The sequence below is a fragment of the Plectropomus leopardus genome, chromosome 18 (genome assembly GCF_008729295.1).
Source record: "Plectropomus leopardus isolate mb chromosome 18, YSFRI_Pleo_2.0, whole genome shotgun sequence".
Taxonomy (NCBI): domain Eukaryota; kingdom Metazoa; phylum Chordata; class Actinopteri; order Perciformes; family Serranidae; genus Plectropomus; species Plectropomus leopardus.
In genome coordinates this window covers 1,490,552-1,512,180 of record NC_056480.1, presented here as the reverse complement: position 1 = coordinate 1,512,180, position 21,629 = coordinate 1,490,552, and the positions used below count along the sequence as shown (strand labels likewise).

At 41.2% G+C, this 21,629-nt stretch overlaps 1 protein-coding gene across 2 annotated transcripts; it reads right to left on the bottom strand.

Annotated features, from left to right (window-relative positions):
• Positions 1 to 839: 839 nt before the first annotated feature.
• Positions 840 to 21,423, bottom strand: shisa7b (shisa family member 7). Of its 2 annotated transcripts, XM_042506624.1 has the most exons (8): positions 20,827 to 21,423; positions 17,259 to 17,501; positions 16,422 to 16,538; positions 15,172 to 15,317; positions 13,695 to 13,763; positions 8,762 to 9,004; positions 2,725 to 3,097; positions 840 to 1,519 (listed from the first exon to the last, which is right to left on the bottom strand). In XM_042506624.1, the coding sequence occupies exons 1-8, from the start codon at positions 21,237 to 21,239 to the stop codon at positions 1,090 to 1,092; spliced, it is 2,034 nt and encodes a 677-aa protein (XP_042362558.1). In that variant the 5' UTR covers positions 21,240 to 21,423; the 3' UTR covers positions 840 to 1,089. The 2 variants fall into 2 exon arrangements, with proteins under 2 accessions (XP_042362558.1, XP_042362559.1); XM_042506625.1 differs by lacking the exon at positions 13,695 to 13,763.
• Between the last annotated feature and the right edge of the window lie 206 nt (positions 21,424 to 21,629).

Here is a 21,629-nt window from a genome sequence, read left to right as displayed (position 1 = left end):
AGGTCACTCTCCTTCGTCTTCCTCCTGATCTAATGGCGAGGACTGTGTGGGTGGAACCAACATTTGGCAGGATGTCTGTAGAGTGTTAAACGCTAAGCCCGCCCTCTTTTCTAGTCGTCCAATAAATTGAAAAACATTTTTATTTAAATCTCTTGTGTGACTGTAGATCGTTTAAATGCTCTGTTTTACTGGGAAAACACGTCACAGCAGAGAAGCTAAAGACGCTCTAACTTCTGTTCCACTGGGACTTGAAATGCTGGTGTGACTGGGCCTTTATGACAGCAGCTCGTCGACAATGTAGGTCTCATTTTCCTGTGCGAATGGTGCGTGTTCTATTTTTATCTGACGCAAATCGAGCCTTAAAGGCGATCAAGTGACAGCTGACTGCACTCGGTTAGATGATTTTTGCAGAAAACGTTTAACTTTGATGATCGTCCAATCACAGGTAGAGAAAGAAGGTCACATTTCCGGCCTTCAAAGCGGCCGACTAAAGGATAAATATTTGAAACCAAGTATACACAAAGTCTTACAGGGCTCAGTAATGTCAATACAGTTATTATTATTATTTTTTATCATCTAGTTAATTTCATACAAAAGCAACTCGTTTGGTTTTTAAATACTTTTCCATAAATACAAAGACAAGCAAACCCGTCTGCCTCGGCGCGCTGTCATCCGCAGCGGATTCAAAGACAGATGAATCTGTCGGCGCCGTCGAGGACTCAGAAGACAATAAAACTCAAGGACAACTCGACAAATTTGACTCAGCGGGTATCCTTCAATAAAAGTCACGGCGAATACCCAGCAGCCTGCAAACTGCACGATATTTTTTGCTCTTTTTAAGTGGACATTTCTGTCTTCCCTTTTTTTCAAAGAATGGCTGAATATTCTTTTTTTCGACACAGAGTGACGAGGAGAAAATCGACTCTCACGATGAGATGGATGATGTCATCCGCCACTCTCTGCTTTGTGAAGGGGGAGGGGGGGTCAGCTGAAATCAAACCTCTTTCCTTTCCTCATCTCTTCACTCCCTCTGCCCACTAAGAGCCTCCTCACCTCTCTGCTCTTCCTCTCTTTGCCTCCCTCGTGCGCTCACACTGTCACCTCGTTCTTACTCCCAGTCCGCAGTCCCTGCACGCCTCCTCCTCCGGGGATGAAGTGCAGCTGTTCGATGGTGTTCTGCCTCTTGCTGGCGAAAGCCATCCGCCGGGCGTTGGGGTGGCCCCCGCCGCCTCCGCCGTGGTCCCAGCCGCCGTGCATGCCCATGGAGCTGCGGTCGCGGTCGCGGTCGTGGTCGTGGCCTGGCGTCGGGTGGGAGTTCATCTTGATCATGTGGTGGCGGTCCATGGACGGCGTGACACAGATGTTCTGCTGCGACTGCGCCTTCTGGTGGTGGCTGAGGCGGCCCATGGTGGGCACCATGCCGCTTCCTCCGCCCCTGTCGCCTCCTCCTGCGATCAGCAGGCCCATCAGCAGCCGGTCCTCCAGACGGTCCGGTGAGACCAGGAGCCTCTCATGGGACCTGGAACCAGAGACTCGTTTATCCTCATTATGCCTCAATAAAAGCTCCATATCTGTCTTCAGTTGATACCTCAAAACGTATGTTACATATATTAGAAAAAGAGATTTGATTGATCGTAGGAAACCCCTCTTGTAAAGCCCCTTGAGGGTTTTCTAGGTTTCTCCTGCATGTCTCCTTTTCTTAAAATGTAGACCTTCTAAAAAACCTCTTGTAAATGTATCCCTTGTCATTTTTAATGTGCTAAAAAAAAAATCAAATCAAATTTATTAAAGGTTTAGTGTGATGGATTTAGTAATGTCTAGTGGTGAGGTTGCAAAACAGTTCACTATGATTTTCTAAATAAAGAATGATTTAAAGATTATTGATTTAGAGAGCATTGTTTGTGATTAAGACGCCAACAACGTCGCTGAAAGTTCCAGAAAAAACAAGTAAGTGGATCTTGAGTTGAGTGTTTAGTCAAATCATGTTTCCAAGAATGAACTGAAGAGCTCACTGACTGTGTTAAAACGCACAAAAATCTTCTGGCTTTGCACTTGATCCAAAAATTACAATATTTGTACTAAGCAGTTTATGCGGCTTAGTAGGAAAAGATTTTTTCTAATATTCTTGTTTATATGCACCCATGAATACTGTCGTTATCATGTCAAAATATGGGAAAATGGACCAACTGGAGCTGCTTGTGCCATTTTACTCAGATTTTTTCAAAGTTTTCCACCGGTGGCGGACTTGTTGGACTGCACAAACACAGCCTATCTCTTTCATCCCCTTAGTCATCTTCTTCAAAAGGTCAGCATTGTGATATTTACAAATATGCAAAAACCTGTTGATATCCAAGTCTTTCATAAATGTGTTTCTCTGCCCGACCAGAAGCGTGGTCTTTTCTTTAAGGCATGCGTCTCTATTCCATCCTTGCAGACTCTTGGTTTGTGTGCAATGCACAGAGCTTACTGTGTGTCTCAAACCGTGATAAAAACATAAATTGAAACAGATATTGCAAATATATGAACCTCTACAGGAGTCTAAAAAATGCTCCTAAAATCTGAAGTCATGTGAGGTAAAATGTTTTTTGCAGTGTGCTCTCACCTTGTCAGACTCTTAAAATTTTAATGAAACAATTCGACTCGACATTTATAAAACATCACACTGATATCTTTACGATCTCGTCTTCTCTCTGATTTCGCCTGCTCCCTCGTGTCTGATCTCACCTGCGCAGCGTCTGTGAGTTGGAGCCCCTGCTGGTGCTCATCATGGCTTTGTAGTACTGGTGTTGCTGGTTCTTGGACAGGCGGGACAGCGTGTTTCCCTCCCCGAGCAGCTGGTCCTGGGAGCGGACACGACGCGGCGGCCTGTCGAAGGAGGAGTTGGGGTACTGCGTCTGGGCGGGCAGCGGGTACGGGTTCGGGGTGGAGGGGATGTGGAGGCGGGGCCGGGAGCCGTGGAGGGGCAGCGTGCCTCTGGAGCCCAGCGTGTACTCGCCTCCGAAGGGCAGGTAGTGCTGCGAGGAGTGGAAGGAGGGCGGAGCGTTGTTGGAGCGGCGTTTGGAGTTGTAGTAGCTGGGATACTCGTCCAGTTCTTTCTCTGGTTCAGCAAAAGAGAGAGAAAAGTAAAAAAAAGTAAACGGGGGTGCAACAAAAGATTATTTTCATTATTGATTCATATGTCCTTTAATCCAGCTGATTATTGTGTTTGGACTTTTGTCGTTTAACATTTATTTTGATCTTTTATTTATTATTTGTTTTCCACCTCTGGCCTGTCTGCAACTTATTTCCACAGTTATGGTATCCATGTGCTGTATTACCATTGTATTTTATTCATTTATTTTTTATTATATTATGGATAGGATTTCGGCACCAAAGTGAAGACATTGAGTTTCAGAGACTTTGTTTACTGCACGGTGACTTTGAAAAAACCAAAATAAAATATGTACAATACATTAGCAGCACCGATGGGGAGGAAACTGCACAGTGTGTGCACCACTAGCTGCACAATGCTGCTGCTTATCATTGACATATCCCAGGCTGTAATAATGAAAAAAATCTACTTACCATGTAGTATATTAAAGATATATATATTATTTTAGTTTTTTCATCTAATAACATAGTGGCATCATGACAAAAACCTGGCATTTAAGTGCAAAAAATGTGCCTCTGAAACCCACTCAAACTGCAATTTTTGACCCCAAAGCCATCAGAGCATAAAAACACGCACTGTATTATTTCCAGATGTCATTCTGGGCTTTTGCCTTGGAATTTGTCTTTTTTATGATTTTTCAACAGATGACATCATTTTTTAAAAACCATATTTGGCATATGGAGAAAATACATGCTATTTCCTCTAGGTAACAATCAAAGCTGCTGCTAATCATCATCATACATAAAAATAATAATAAATAGATAGATAGATAAATAAATAAATACATGTTTCAAAATCTACTTTGCATGTAGTATTTTAAAATTATTTGGTTTTTGTGGGGGGGGGGGTTTACACATAGTGTAAACATAAAATAAAAAATAAAAACATAGTGGCATCATAACAAAAACCTGACATTTTAAAAGGATTACAATTATGAAAATTAATGAATATTTGATATTAATGATTAGGATTGATGTTGGTTAAAAATAAACTCAACTGAAAGTAGGAAATGATATTAATGTATATTTGTTAAAACTTGATTTCTAAAAGCGCATTTTTTGCAATACGAGTGCGTGTAATATTAAAGCGGGCCCTAAGGGTTAAGTCAGCGGGGACAGGAAGTGAAGGCGAAAATGTCAAGAATGGAAAAAGAGAGCGACACACTGTATATTTCATGAGGCACAGAAGAGTAAAGGTGAAAGAAAAAGACTGTAACAGAGGTAAGATGATTAAAAACGAGTGATGATGGGTCGCTGTAAGTGACATTAAATACAAAGTAAAGAGGGAAGAAAAAGGATGGAGCAGTGAGGTTCATTAATAGTGAAACGCAGTGTTTCTGTGCTTTCTGCTCGATAACTGGAGACCACTCTGATCTTCAAAGCATTTCCATGGAAGCAGCTCCCCAAGAGCCAATTTAAAGATGACCTTTAACCAGCCACCTCTCTACCTCTTCCTCCCCTCTCGCCTCCTCTTTTCTCCCTCTGTCAGGAATCTTCCCCTCCTTTCTCCTCTCCTTTGTCTCTTCTTAGTTTCCTTTATTTTCATCTTTTTCCTGTATTCCTTTTTGCTCTCCAGGTTTTCTCTTCTCCTTTGCAGTTTGCCTCACCTCCTCTCCCTCCTCTCTCTGTTTACTCCCCTCCTGTAAGGCCAAATTATCTCGAGGTTTCTCCCCGGCTGCCGACCACAGACAAAGAAGCCTTTATCAGTGTCCTCTCTGCAGCGCTGTGCGGGGAACTACATCAAAAGCAGCAGGTTTCATACAATGGCCGGCGAGAGGCTGCGGTCTTTGTCTCACAATGACGCCGTTTTAGTTTGAAGAGGCGTTCCACCAAAACTGATATTCAGGATGTTTTTTTTTTTTTTTTTTTTTTACTGAAAAGCTAATTTAATAATTCAACATGTAAAAATGCTCCTTTGCTTTCAGTGTCGTTCAGTGATTCAGCCTAAATGTGGTTTTGCTGGTTTGGCTCGGAAGCGGAGGACTTTTAAGTAAAGGATATCTCTATGAAACCAGTTTATCCCATTTTATCACTTAAATTTAGACCGTAATTACCTTAAGACATTTAGACAAGTGCTCGATGCACAAGAAGAAAAATACTTGATTGATTTTATATTTTCTTTGAAGACGTTAACCCTTTAAAGCCTCTATCAACATCAGATTTCTTATATTCACCGTCATGTCAAGTCTGCGGCGGTGTTCAGGATAAAATGTGCTATGAAAGGCGACATAAGAACTCAGTCTTTGCCATAATTGACATTGGCAATGTGTGCAGTATCGGCCTCACTGCATTAATAAAGATGCATATCAAACAGTGAGGCGTATAGTTTCATATTCACTACCTCGCAGTCTGACATTATACTAACAAAGTCATCTTTCGAACTTGTCTGGTGAAGTTTGTAACCCACGCAGATTCTCTGGGTGTCTGCAGAAAGTCCGCAGAAAGTGCACTCAGGGCACCTCGAGAACTTTATGAACTCTGAGCAGCCAAACTTCACTGTTACGCAACAAAGTGTAGAAGTTAGAGGCGCAGTGACGGAGCAGAGGGAGAAAACTGAGAGAAACTACTGCACGAAGGCGTTTGCAGTGAACACTTTTTGAATGGTAGGTTAACTCGGGAAGTGCAGCCTTAAACCACTACGAGAGCGTGCTCTTTACTTTGGAGCCAAGATAAGATCCTTTGCATATACTGTCTTTTTCTGGTTCTTGGGCTTTTGCTAATACTACAGATTGTATTTTCTCATTTCTGTATGACTGCCAAAACCACAAATATAGAGTATAAGAAGAGGTTTAAGAAAGAGAGAATCCCTTTTATCTCTCAAACTCAGATCAAACAGTCAAATAAGACAGCGCTTATTAAATATAAACCAAAACTGTTACTGTGTGGCCTATTTCTAGCCTTAAATGTATCCAGAAATATATTTTTTAGTACACAGCTGTAATACAATTATTTCTTACAAGCCAGCGACCACATTGTTTTTGGACTGACATGTTGTCAGAGGACTTTCACGTCCACATATGACGCACTAGGTCGTGGCTGTGTGTTGTTGTTGCTCACGGTATTTCTACATTATTATTAACATCTATTACAATGACCATAAATGATGAAACCAGAGGGATTTTTTTATTTTGCTTAGCAAACATTTCAATGCTAAAATTGAAACTCGAAATGCCACTGTACTTTTTCTCCGTTTTTCTCTACTCATGTAGCACCAATTTCAAAAGCATCTGTGTCTCTGCTGCAGATAGCCCACTTTTATAAAAAAAGACCATCTTTTCTTTCTTCTTCTTTTGTCAAAAAGACGTGCAATAGAGATGTAAGATTTTTTGCCAATATCTGATTTGCTGATATATCATAACTCTCTGACTGATCTCTCTGACTCTCTGATCGATACGAATATCAATATAACCGTTTTTTTTTTGCACCTGATTTTAGTGATCATGAGGTCTCTTCTGTCATGGAATTAACATCATATTATGTATAGTCTTATATGACGGCCCACAGACAGATGGAGACATGAAATACGATGCTTTTAAATACGTAAAAGTCATTAAGTGTGCAAAATAAGAAAAATATTTCATCCTAGGGTTGACGTTTTGTACATGTTTACTTTTTCAATAAAAAAAAAAGATATATCGGCAGAAATAAGCATGTTCGCTGATTCCAATATTTAATTTTAAAGCCAATTTCTGTTGATACCACTGCTGTGCTGATATCATCGTACATCCCTAACATGCAGAAGCATAGCTGTCTATAAATCTGAGGAGGTGCAAATATGTGAATGAGAAATGGCAGAATAAGAAAGAGAAGAAGGACAGAGCATCTGTGTCTATCTTCTGCAAATCTAAATCATGTCGTTGTGGTCAGTTTTGACGATCTGAACCACAAAAAGCAGCAGGATGGCTGCGATTAACGCAACGAAACTGATGTTTCATAAATGAGACGATGAAGGGAAGAACTGAATGGAAACAACAAAAGAGACTCATCTGGACCTTCACCACATTATTGCTTCCACCTCCACGTACAGCCACGTCGCGCACAGACACACACAGACACACACACACAAACATACGATGTAGTAACCATCCATCACTCAGCCTGCAGAGGCGACTCCCCTCCCCCTGCAGTCTCCAGGCGAGAGAGGGAAGGACAGACAGAGAGAGGGAGAGAGAGGTTGCCAGCCGCTGCCTCTCAAACGTCTTTTCCTCCCCGACGAAGGCAGCCAGGCCCCTGCAGACCAGCAGCCAACGCCCCTCCCCCTATCTCCACATCTCCCTCCAACCCTTTCTTCCCTTCTTTCACTGCCTCTCCCTCCATTCTTCTGCTCAGTCGACCTCTGTGTCTCTATCTTCACCAATCTCCTCTTTTTTTCCCTCTTTTTGTATCCTCATTTGGCCAATTAGCTCTTTCACTGCCTCTCTGATCCTTTGTCTTTTCGCCCTCTTTCTCTACATTTATAGCCCCCAATTTTTCTATCCTTTCTTTTAATTTCCTCAATCCTTTTTCTCCTCCGCTCTCTTCCTCCGCTCCAACTCCATCTTCCTGTCCATCCTTGTCTTTATTCCCTCCTTCTCCTCATCCATCTCCCTCGTTTTCTCCCTCTCTGTGCACCAATCCCTCCACGACTGTCCCCCCTTTTCTGCTCCGCTTTGTTTATTTCACTGTTAGGACTGTTTAGCAGAAACAGTTTACACATTCGGACCACACTGAGATGATTATTTATGCTTTTGCAGCTGAGTCATAAATCTCCTGGCGGCCATGTCTGCCCGCTGCTGAAATGGAGGTTAACTTGAGATTTCGCTGTGTGGAGGTCCAACAAACGGGACATACACGGAGAGAAATACCTGGAGAGAAAGGTGTGCAGTGGGAGTGGGCCAGTTTACCAGAGCATAACTGGCTTGTAGTTCAGTTGGCAGTTGTAGGTGTTTACCAGGCAGGTAGAGGGAAAGAAAAGATGCTATCAAGTTGCTTTATGGGACGTGTGGGATCCAGTGTTTTTGGATTAAAAGTTGAGATTTCGCTGCCTCTGATGCTTAAAATTTGTTTATTATGGAAGCGCAACACTGACTCACTGGAGGACACCTTTAAAGGAACGCTCCACAAAACATCCATAGTTTTTAATTATCAAATAATCAGTCACATAACTGCAACTAATAATAATGATAATAATAAGTTGAACAGCCCAGCTGTAAACCATCTTCAAGGTGATGCCACAATTATCATCATAGATCATCAGATTATTGATGATTAATTAACAGCGCGCAGACATGTCCGACAGCCAACTCCAGCGCGTGGACATGTCCGAAACACCACTCCAGCGCGGACATGTGGGAGGTTATTTAAAAATTTTGTTAACCCTTTCCCCACCGGGGATGCTAGCTCCTACGCATCTGCCAGGTGTCTCATGCTTTTAGGCTCTGTCTCACGCTCTCATGACACCGAGGAAAATCTAACTCCAAAACACAGGGAGGGCAGAAGTGTTGAACAATCATGTAACAAAGTGAAAGACTTTGATCCATTAGTTGCACTTCCTCTCCCCTCTCTCTTTCTCCCAAGTTTCCCCTCTTTCTCTTGCCTGTGTTTCCATCCCTTCATCTCCCCCACGACTCACCCAGCCTCTTCAGGGAACTGTAGCGGCTGATCTCAGGTTTCATGGCCGCCTCGTAGGACGGCGGCAGCTGGGCGAGGTTGTGGAAGGAGTGGGAGAAGGACGGGTGGCTGCTGTTATGTCTCATGCCCCCTCCGATGATACTGCTGCCACCAATGCCGCCACCGCCAGGACCTTTACTGCTACTGGAGAGCAGGGTAGGCCCGGAGGAAAGCTGGGAGGTGTTATTCATACGGGCTCCACGTTCTGGATGGAGGGAGAGAAAAGGAAAAAAAGATAGATGGAGGACAAAAGATGAGAATGGGAAAGGAGAAAGATAAAAGAAAAGAGAAAATGAATAAAAAGATGGGAAAAGAAATGGACAAAAAGGAAGAAAAGGGAAGAAGAAACAAACTGGTCAACGATCAGTAAACACAGGAAGTGTCTCCGAGCTCCATGGCGACCATCTATAAATACAACTCTGTAACTGTTCATCTGGGGCTCCAACACAAACATATCAGCCACACGTAAATACATAGAAATACACTGATAGCATCAGGAGGTGGGGGGGTCTACATACACGCACATTCACATTTATGCAAAGTGCAAAAGCAGCACATCGATCAGTACACATAAAAATGATTCGCCTTATGTAAGATTAGCAGTATGGGGGAGGGGCAGGGGCGTATGTATATCAGTTACATCATACAGAGTACATTCATGTTTCCCAAACAGCAAACAGACGGCACTTTGAACGACCCAACATGTCGGCGCACTCAGCGGTGACCTCACATGTGTAGGTGCTGAACACGTAAAACAGGGACGACGAGCTAAAAGGTTTGTCTGAGACTGCATGCTGCCTGCTGTCGCGTCATCTGAAGAGATTCACACACAGAGAGCAAACTTTATTAACTGCTGGGTGACAGCAGCAGATATAAAGAAAAAAAGGTTAAAAATGTGAGAATATGAAGCAGCAATAAAAGATTACGTAACTGTGGAAAATTGGCCATTTGCTGTCTTTTTCCGGTCTTTGAGATGCAATCAATGCAAGTCCGCTCAGGGTGGTAATGGTTATGAGCTGCGATCTTGTTAAGATTACTGCATGGACATATACTGGTCATTGACCATTGACAGTAATGGGCAATAATGGCCAGTAATGTCTCTGTTAAGTGTCACCCAGGGAACACACACCACATCGACTTCAGCACCGTGCATGTTACACACACTCACACACGGTGGAGCAAAAAAGCAATGCTAGCTGTGACATCATATGTTTCATAAACACATAGGAAATAAAAAGTACTGGTGCTCCAATCAATCTGCAAATATCTGATCTAGAGCTGGGTATATATTGTCAAAGTTGAGCCAGTTTCTGAGCAAATTATTGAACTGTGCCGACACCTTGCGCCTCAGAGCTTTACTGACACGTGAGTGAGGGAGAATGAGGAGGTGAGGACCGAGTGCCAGAGAGCTTCAGTGTCAGGTGAGAGACAGCCCGGTGTGCCTCCCACTTTTTGACAGTGGTTGTAACACTTTATAGTTTGTTAAAAAAAAAAAACAAACGCCTCTTATGCAATACAATAATCTGTGTCCAGTATTTCTAATTAGTCTTTTAATTTTTTATTGTGCGTATGATATGAATAATGAATACCTACCAAATTAACAAATACTCAAATAGCAGAATATTTCCGATCCAGGCCTAGTTTACGCCCCAGATGGGTTGCACATTAATACGATGAAATCACAGAAGCTCGTATGAAGTGGAAAGGATCGGTAAATTTGAACTGTCAATGGTGCATGCTGCTGCTGGGTAAAAAGGTTATTAACTCTGGTGTCAGAAAACAGATCAACATCAGGCATGAGCTTTTCTGAGATTCATTCACAAGTTGTTTCATTCAGAGTCGAACTTTACGACATTTTAGTGAAAGAACAAAGCAGGTGGACCTTGTTGCCTGATCTGAATCTTTACTAAAACGTGACATTTTCAGTGTGTAGGTTTTAAGTTCGGAGGCTGCTGTGGTGTCTCTTTAAAATCCAGAGTCAGAAGAGCAGTAAACAGGAGAGAAGATGGATCTCATTCAGTTAATTTTGTGATGTCAGAAATTTTGGTTGGCCATTATCGGGCTGCATGAGCTAATTTAGTATAATAAATAAACAGAGCATCTGAAAGTGCCATGGTAACACAATGCATCACGTGGATGAAAAAAAATGGGCGTCAGGTTGGTCGAAATGTGGCAACAACATACAAAGAGATGATAAGATTTTTTCCCAATTGACAAACTGACTGAGTGAAGCGCTGGTAAGAGGGTAGCTCGGTATTCTCAGCACAGACATTATGGTGAAAGTAAAAAAAAATCGTAAAAATCCAAATCTGATACACAGTTGGCAATGCATTAATTATACTTAGTAGCTCAGCAAACTTATTCCTGGTTGCAAACTGTTTATAGTGTCCTGAAATGAACTGCAATAATCTGTCTCACGGCTAACGGGAAAACAACGACAATCTGACAGCAGTGTGTACCTCCATACCATCTACTGGCTGACACTGCTTCCAGTAACAGACCCCAAAAACCTTGACCGGAGCACCCTTAAATAAAAGTACTGAAGAGCTAAATGTGCTGTTTTCTGTGCCATGACAGAATTAGCCGAGTCATTTCTCAGAGTGCAAGGAAATTGATTTTTTTGGAACACCTACGATGGCTGACAGAGAGGTTTGATAATGGTGTCATGGAAAGATGAACTTTGCTCAAAGTGCTGCACAGTATCTGACTCAGAGTTGAAGTGTTCTGCTCTTGTATCCTCCCAGGAGGACGTTAACGTTACCTAACACAGGAAGATAGAGGACAAAACTGAAGACAACCAAGGACGAATAACAGATTTCAGTTTTCAAATTTCAGCTTTTTAACTAAAAGTTTCCGGAATTAATTGGCGAATGAGTGAACGTAAAGGAAAATTTCATCTGTAAAATGACCATTTGTTAATCAGTTGCTGACTGTTACCTTAAATTCATGAAGAAAACGTAAAAAACACTTTTTCTCACATGCCTCCACATTGAACGTAGAATCCATTCTTCACGAATTTAAGGAAACATGGATAACATTTAACAAAAGCTAAACATCCATTTACAAACTCTCTAACAACTCATGCAGTATAATCCAAGTCTCATTTATCCAGCTGTATGCTCAAGTACTTTCCAAACACGTCCATTTTTGCTAAAACATTATGATGTAAAATACATCAGTATAACAGTCTCATGCACGGTCGTGCTCGTAGCGTGCTACACATGAGCCAAAGTGTTATAAACAGAAATATTTGAGAGAAAATGCATGTGTTTGCAAAGAACTGAGCATACGACTTGATAAATGAGACGTGGATTATACTGCAAGAGTTGTGGATGAGTTTGGAAACAGATGTTTTGTGGTTTCTTAAACATTTAATTTTCTAAATTTGCATTTGATTCTCCGTTCACCGTGGAGACGTGAGGAAAAACAAAGTTTTCTTCATGAACTGAAGGTAAATTAATAGTAAATTGTTTAATAACATTTATGCTCTTTTTATCAATTATTTTTATTACTACTGTTTTTTAATCTATTTATTGATGAACAGCACTTTGGTAAATACATTTGGATTAGATTGGAAATATGTAAACTGTTGTTTTGCAAGTGAAGTAGGCTATTTAAAAAAACACGATAAAATAGTAAGACAAAATTAAAATACCAATAAATAATAGTAAAACAAAAATAAATAATAAAATCATTAATAATAAAAAAAATTAAATGAAATCAAAATAAACTGTTTTTTTCTGCAACCAAATATCTAAATAACCTCCTTGCCATTTAATTTTATCCACTGCCCCATATTTAAAGATAAGTGCGTGTTTATTTTGTGTTTTCACTTGTTTGATATGCAGAAAGGGGCCACAAGTTGGAATCGGACCCAGGCTGCAGCACGGACTCAGGTGTGGGGTGCTCACTCTGCCAGATGAGCTAGAGGTCGCCCAAAAATGAATTTATTTTGAATTTTTTACTTAAAAGCAAAGAAACAAACTGCTTCTAAAAATATTTAAGCTCTAAACATAATTTCCAGCTATAACATAGGAAATAAATACTTTTTCTTTGGATGTACTATAAGTTATTAAATAAGTGATTTTGTCTCGCCATGGTTAACAATCTTTGCTCATAGCACACATAAAAGCCTAATTTAAACTTCAGTTTTTATCTGCACTCCAACTTCTATTCTTCACTGTTGCCTTCTTGTGTAATTCGTCCCCTGAGGGACACGTGTGGGTGTAATGGTTCGGAATAATTGGCACAGAAACAACTTATAAAGTTCAGTTAAAAATCATGCTTGTTCCCTTTTCCACTGCAACCTCATCGAGTCCTCTGTGGCAGCCATGTTAGATGCACCAAATCGGCTTTCATAAATTTGACAAAGAGATCTGTTTAATTCCTGCAAAGGTAATTATTTTTGGAGATAAATCTCTCGTGCTAGCATTGCTTTCTTGTTTTCTTGGTGCAAAGCCTGGGAAAACAGACTCAGGTAAAGTGCAGTGACCTCGCTTAAGCCCAGACCCTCCGGTTATATGTAGTGTCAGCTGTAAGCACAGTCGCACATCACCGCTACACAGAGAGAAGAAGAAGAAGAAGCACATTTGGAAGCAGGCTTGTAAGTGGGTGGTGGAGGGGGAGACAGGCTTGCATTAAGCAGAGGGCAGGCCGGACAACTTCTAGCTCACACTCTTATCAAAGATGTGCCGCTCTCAACACAACCAGATGCCCAAAATATTCTAAAAAAACAGTGCAGTGTTGAGAGCGGCACGGCTGCTCTAAGAGTGCAGGACAACAGGCCGTCATACCAACAACAAGACAGACAGACAGTGTGGTAGTGAGGCCGTGGATCCGGCCGGCGGCTCGTTCGGCCGCCTGTGCTGGACCGTGCTGCTGACCACGAAGCTTACCGATGGTAGCAGAGTGTTTGGGGCTGGAGGCAGACCCCTGCTGGTTAAAATGGTGGGGCAAGTTCCCAGCTGCGAAGAGAGCAGAGCCGACAAACTGATGGACAACCACTCCAGAGACACAGAGCCATGTGTCGAGTAAGCACTTGTGTCAGTAGAGAGAGGACAGAGAGGGACAGAAAGATAGAGACAGACAGACAGTCCCCTCCAGGAATTGGCTTTTCTTTCTTTTCTTTCTATTTTTTGCTTTACTGACACACATTTCAGCTCTAAACTGCTGATAAACATCGTGTCTTTTCATGTCTTCAGCAGCTCCAGAGAGGAAGGAGATGGAAGAAAGTTTTACTCTGCATTTGAAATTTAAAATATTCAGCATTCATTCAACCTGTTTGTTGTTTGCATACTATTAAAAGAACACAGAATATCTTAAACAACTAAATCTCCAGTTTTGCGATCAAGAATCGTGCACTTTTCATGTGCTTTTTTAAAAAGCATCTTTGCCAAGTCACAAGATTTAATGCAGTTATGTTCAAAAAAGGTAACTTAACTGAAGTTTCACATTGAATTCTCATCCTTAAAACCTTGACATTTCTGCAAAAAATCACAAAAAACCCTGGAGAGTCTGAGTAAAGAGAGGTGAGAGACAGTGGCAGCAGACAGAGAGACAGAGCAGTAAAGAAAGAAATCTGTGTTTTTGTGTTTTTCGACTGTAATTGTGTGAATTGTTACAATACAAGAAAACAAACATGTTCACCAACACTTTTTCTGTCCTGTCAGAAACAGCAAAGAGCTGTCGGGAGTGGGCGGTCAAAGGTGCATAAGAATGAGAAAATGAAATAAAGACTTGCCTCAAAAAGAAATGTTAAAACTTTTAAAGCAAACATCACTCATTTCCCACTCGATTAAGAAGTACGTAAAACAAATGCTATGAAAACATCTACGATAGGATAGCAAATACTAAAAAACCTAAATCAACATCAGTTTTCTTGTGCTGCATTCTGACAGCTTTTTTAAGGCGTCAGAAGGCAGCACATGCCTTTTGTTTTTACTCTCCTGTTTTGCTAATTTTCAGTTAATTTTCTTTTTACATTTCTAATACTCGTTTCTTGCTAATTTTCCCCCTTTGTCTAAACTAATTCACTTAGGTTTCAAAGGGTTAAATAATAAACTAACAGCACAACTTTACGGAACAGTGCAAATGTCAGTGTTAAAGGGAAACTTCAGTATTTTTTAACCTGGACCCTATTTTCCCATGTAATTAAAAAAAAGATGTGCATCCATTTAAATAATTTAATAGCAGCGTCTGGAAAATCCTCAGACACAATTAACATATTCCAGCTGAAGTGTGACATCACTGATAATAAAAAGTAGCACCATCCATGTCAGCGGGGACATCACGCCGATAATTTGACCTGAGCATGACGAATGTGTGTAATTATTCTGATTTATTCTCCTGCTGTTTTAACGTGTCGTCACTTACTGCGGTTGTCTTTGCTCTGCAGGATGGGGGTGTACAGGGTTTTGGAGGTGCGTCCGTCTGAGGTGGTGGTCGTCAACACTGTGGTGCTGTTCCTCTCTCCCTGCTGCACCGGGCTCGACTGGTGACGCAAGATATCCACCAGTGATCTGACACAGCAGAGGACGGACGGACGGACGGAGGGGCGAGGGGAGAGACAGGAGGTCAGGGAGGGACGGAGAAGCAGAGGTGAGGAGAGGAAGAAAATAAAAACAGAGGAAATATTCATTTATTAAGCCAAATCCAAAACCAACACTTTATTGTTTTGGAAATTGTCTTTCATGTTTTCTCAGTCGCTAATTCACATCAATCCTTCAAATCTATCAAACTGATCTTATCGTCAATACTCCAGTTAACTGCCAGTTTATTTTTTTCTTATCGGTGTTTCTAAAAATGTCTTGCCTGCTAATATTCAGCACAGTATGCACACTCTCAATAGGAAAATGAATGTGTTTTTCCAAAATATGCAAAACCGACACTCGCCAACTGTAAAACTGCACAGGAGGAAGCGTGCTTCAAATCCTGGACGTGAGGCTCGTGCTCGTGACAGCGTGAGATGTAAACAACGCCAGCGTCCGAAACAACAACATTTCATTTGTTTTATTTATACAGGAAAGGAATTTAACTGTAGGTGAGTTACAGTTAAAACTGGCGCGACTTAAAAATGGGTTTTCAGCAGGTTCCTGTTCAGCAGCACAAAAAACAAATTTTAATACAAAATAAAATAAAAAATAACCCAATATATAAAACAAACAAAAACAATAAAAATCAAGATGATAACTGAAAAAGAGGTATATAATTAGTTTAAGATATGTTTTTTTTTTCATTTTTGTTTTGAATGTGTCAGTAAAATTTATTTGAATCTGAATCTTTTATGTAGAAGGCAGAAATTATCTCTATTAAGTGTATCATTTTTTAAATGTATTCTGTTATTAATATTGTGTAAAAACAAAGAAAAAAACAAACAATACAAACAAACAGAAAAAACAGAGACAAGAAAACAACAAAACGCAGGCTGCTGCACAGACATGCCAGAGCAGAGTGGCGTGAGAGCGGTGATATATGAGACAGCAATGTTACAGTCCCCGAGTCTGTCCACCTCACTTCCTGTCTGATATCGACTTTTCTTCAGTCTCATCTTAATGTTCTTCGTTCTGTCTGCATCGCCACTAACAGTCAGTAAACCCCTCAGTCTACCTGTCCCGTGGTCTCACCTTGGCATGTTGATGTCCCTGTTTCGCGGTCGACGCGCCACCTTGCTGAAGGCGATCCTGACGCCCACCGCCACCACCAGCGTGAAGGAGATCACGCCTCCGATCACATAGGCCGTACTGTGATCAGACACAACACCGCCACTTCTTGATTACCCATTTCAGTGGTTAATAATAATAGTGATAATAATGATAATAATAATAATAATAATAAATAATAATAATCTATTTATTTTGCACCTTTCATACATAAAATGTAGCTCAAAGTGCTTTACATGCGTGAGTGCTAAAAATTAAAACCTAACAATATATAGAAATATAATAAAAATAAAATAAAATAAAGAAAATTCAATCAAATCAAATCACTAAAATAAAATAAAATAATGGGAGTGAGTGGTAGAAAAAGCACAAAGATTTTTTGGAAGATGAATCAGGTAATCAAGTCTAATTTGGCTCATCATGCACTTTAACAAGATGCTGTTAACTGGGAATCAAAAACTATATGAGTACAGATTATAAAGCAAAAATACTACTACTGCATTTTAAGATTTCTACTGGTGTAACTCCTTCACCTTCACTCTTGCTAATCCCAAAATGGGGTTTATTCCAAATTTTAAAAAGGCATTTTGTTGTGTATATTCCATAAGGAAAGGATTTTAGGTAGTTAACTAAAATCATCATCATCATCAGCACAAAAAATAATGTTTTCTTCCCCTTCCTTTTAAATAAAAAATATCAGGAAGTTTACACAATAATACATTTTTGTTTCTGCTCACAAGATGAGGATAAAGTACTCTTCCTGAAAATGGCTTTAATTACTGACAGCAAACGGACTCTGACCTGCTGTTGTGCTGCTGGAGTGTCTCAAAGTCCGGGTCGGGCTTGTTCCCCGCGGGCACGGTGACGGGGGCCTGCGGCTCGGCCCACACGGGGGTGTTGTAGTTGTGGCAGGAGTTCTGGTCCAGTCGGTTCCTCTGGTGCTCGCAGCAGAACCGGTAGTGGCAGGTCCCGCAGCAGTAGATGTAGCTGCCCTTGGAGCAGTTAAAGGTGCTGTCAAAGTGTCCCATCACGTCAAAGTAACCCCTGTGGAACAAAACGGCTGAGTTTAACAAGCCACGTCCCATTAAGGATTCCTCTAAAGCAGGGTTGCTACAGTTTAAAGAAAGTCAAATTCAGGACTTCTTTTTAATGCCACTGGGAATTAAATTTAAGACGTACTTTACAATAAGTACTGCAACTGAAAAAAAGAAAAAACATCAACATCTATATAGGGTAGGGGCAAACTTTAACATACAAATTACATTGATTACATTACATTTCATTTTCATTACTACTTCAAATGCTGAACAAAAATTTAAAATTTTATGAGCATATTATTTTTGTAAAAATGTTTTTGTTTTTTTTTTTTGCCTTGAAAAAAGCATGTTCATTTTTCAATTTGATTGGATGTGTGGATCAGTGTTGTTTTTTTCGGTAAAATAATTTAGAAAATAGATTTACCAATTTTATGATGCAATGACAGAAAAAAAAAGGGGATTCATAACATGCTCTTTACAATATCTTTAAGTCTTTAAAAAAATGACTTTAAGATATTTTAATACCAAATAAGGACTTACATTTTTTTACTGTGTGCGTGCCTCTGTGTGTGTGTGTGTGTGTGTGTGTGTGTGTGTGTGTGTCTGTGTGTATGTGCAAGCGTGAGTGTGTGTGTGTACGTGTGTGTTTAGGCTATAACGTGTGGATCACTGTGTGTGTTTGTGTGCGGAGAAACACTGGGCTGGTTTCGGTTCGGTCCGGCGGGTTTTTAGCAGAAACATGGCCACTTTGGACTCTGATCTTTCTTCCTGTGACCCTCTTTTCAGCATGTAGTATAGGCTACACTCACACACACACGTACACACACACCCAGGCGCGTTATGCGGTGTAACATCCAATTGGGTCCGCACCCCGCACTCCGAACCCGGACGAATTATGAAGAACACGCCGCCGTCGGCTCGCCTCAAACACACTAGATCGTGAGATTTCCAGACCACTATATGAGTGTTGCCAACTTTCTGGTAAAATCAGACGACTGTCCAAACTCTCTGGAGACTTTTTTATCTAAACTTTCTTGTCAAAGCGACCGACGAAGTTGAGCGAGCCGCCGTAAACACCGCCCGGTCCGAGCAGCATCTGCCCCGCAGCACTTGGCTGGGCTTTCTTTCTCCCCTCAGCTCTCTTCATACCACTGCAAATGCTTCCGAAACATAACGTTAAAGGGACGCTCAGGTCCGTGGTGGGCGAAACCAAATCTCAGCGCGGGAGGGGGGGTGCAGACCAGTCTTTTCTTTTTTTTTTTTTTTTTACTGCCATTGAGAAAATCTACCACATTGTCTTGTTTATAATACCTAACATTCATTTTAAATAATTATGATACGATATTGGGGGGGTTGTGGTGGCTGGTTTAAATTATTGAGTGGGTTGCAACCCACCATTCCCCCCCATAAATTACGCCGATGCATCTTACAGACAGAAATGACGTTAAAGGAATCATTAAGTGGAGGAGCTTTATGTAACGCTACTGTACAGTAAATGCTGCTTTGGATCGCCTGAATGTAGCCGCTCTGTGCGTGTGTGTTTGGCTCTGCAGCACACAACTGATTTAGAGCTGATTACATGTTGCCTAGCAACAGCCAGACGCCTCTCAGTGCAACAAAAAAAAAAGAGCTGCACTGAGATCGAGATCAGAGCTGCTGCAGGAGGAGAGAATCATGATGCGCCTCGTCTTTTATGGCATCCAGCGCGATCAACGCTTCACACAGATGGAAGTAAATGCGAGCTGTAAAGACGACGTAGCCCTTCTGCCGGGAAGCACGGCGGATTTAACGCACACCGAAGGCTCATCACTTCTGTTTTTTAAACCTTACTGTTTATCTTCAGTGAGCAGATGACGTTTAAAGCTGGTTTTCACCTGGATTTTATGTCCCCTTGAATCCAAAATTGTTGCTGCACAAGGACACGGATCCTCTACAGTATTTATTACACAGGTTAATACCTGAGTCCCTCCGAGTTACCAAACAAAAAACTAAAATTACCGCCTCACAGCTGTAGGCCTTTGAGCTGCTGTCAAGTTGCACTTTCAGTTTACATGTTAATGATAACATGATGCTTCACACACATCTTTCACATGACAGCAGAAAAAATCTATACAGTCAGTACAGTTTCAAGATTAGCGTCACCTATTCAGTATCTGACCAAACTTCTCCCCTTCTGTTTCTGAGATGTGACGTTGAGTAATGGACAGAAAAATGTTTTTATAGGACGTTACGGTGTCAAAGTAAAGTAGACTTTTTGTTTATAAAATGTCATCACTTCAGTATTTTATCCTTTTTGACATTTGTGTGAAATTTTGTCATAATTACACATGAATTCTTGAGTCCTGGCCAAAAATAATTTTCACATGTCAGAGTGACCTTTGAGGATTAAATGCTAAACAGGAGTCAAATGGGATGTTTGTGCCAAATTTGACGAAGCTCCCTCATGGTGCTCTTGAGATATTGCGTTCAAAAGGATGAGACAGATGCAATGTCACACTGACTTATGACTAATCAGTTCAACATTGAGTCCAAGTGGACGTTTGTGCCAAATTCCCTTAATGTGTTCTTGAGATATTGCTTCCACAAGAATGAGACAGACAAGATCACAATGAACTTTAACTTTGACCACCAAAATCTCATCAGTTCATTAACGTTTGTGCCAAATTTGAGGAAACTCTGTCAAGGCCTCCTTGAGATGTCACGTTCACAAGAATGAGACAAACAAGGTCACAGTTACCTTGACCACCAAAATCTAAAAAATCTAATGAGTTCATAGAGTCCAAGTGAACGTTTTTGCCAAATTTGAAAGTAATTCCCACAAAACCTTCTTGAGATATTGTGTTCACAAGAATGAGAGACAAAGTCACAGTGACTTTTGACCACCAAAATCGAATTGACTCATTGTTGAGTCCAACTGAATGTTTGTGCCAAATTTGAGAAAAGCGTTTTTTTTTTTTTTAAATATTGCATTCACAAGAATGACACAAACAAGGCCAGTTTCACCATGACCTTTGACCACCAAAATCTAAATAGTGCATTGTTGAGTCCAGGGTGATGTTTGTGCCATATTTTGTCTTAAAATTCCTTTAAGTTGTTCTTGAGATATTGCATTTAGAATAATGACACAAAAAAGGTCACAGTCACCTTGACCTTTGACTTATAATCACCAGTCAAGGCCTTCTTGGGATATTATGTTCACAAGAATGGGACGGATGGATTTTTTTTTACTCGAAATGAGCACAGATTCAGAGATTTTCTAAATATTAAACACAGAAAATAACCTCAGAAAATAATATAATTCAACACAACAGGAAGAAGTTTTGTGGCTGTACCTGCAAACGTCCACATCCACCAGCTGTCTGGGCGGCGGAGCAACCTGAGCTGCGCCGAGCGGAGGCTTCAGGGCGTCGGCCGTCATGTTCCTTGGCAACATGGTCTGAGGGAGGGGCTTTGGAGGGAGCTCAGCCATAACCGGTGGATCGTCTCCGTCCTCCACCTCGGCGGCTTTTGGCGCCACTTTGGGCCCGCCGTTAAGCGGTGGCAGTGGTGGCTTGTAGCCCGTCAGGAGGTACAAGGTGGTGCTCCTTTTACCGGCCGCAGCATAGCTACTGCCGCCGCTCAGAGTCCTGACGTCGCTGTCGACGGCGCGTCTCTCCGTCGTGATGGTGAGCGTGGAGACGGCGAGGCAGGAGAAAAGCACGAGGGAGAAACAAAACATCCCTCTTAAAGTGGTCGGTTTCATCATTTTATCACAAAGTTCTTGAGCCGTTGTTTAAAAAAAAAAAAAAAAAATTACAGCTCCGAATGTGAACACTCAGCGTCCTCCTGTGTTATAAAAACTTCTTTATATGAAAAGTCTGGTTCTGCACAGGAGCAAAGGGTTCCTCTTGGAGTTCAGTTCAAGCGATGTATCATGAACGCGTTTGGCATTTCACTCTTTCAGCTGAATGTAAACATTTCTCTCTGAATACAAATCCTTCAGTTAAGCAGCGTTTGTAAACATTGAGGTCTTTCAGAGTTTTTAGGCCCTATACGAACTGCCTGTGAAATGGCTGTAGTTCTGAAATAATTCAAATTAAAACAACCAATAATGAATATAGAAGAATGTGGTCTTGTTTATGGCAGCAGGTGTCGG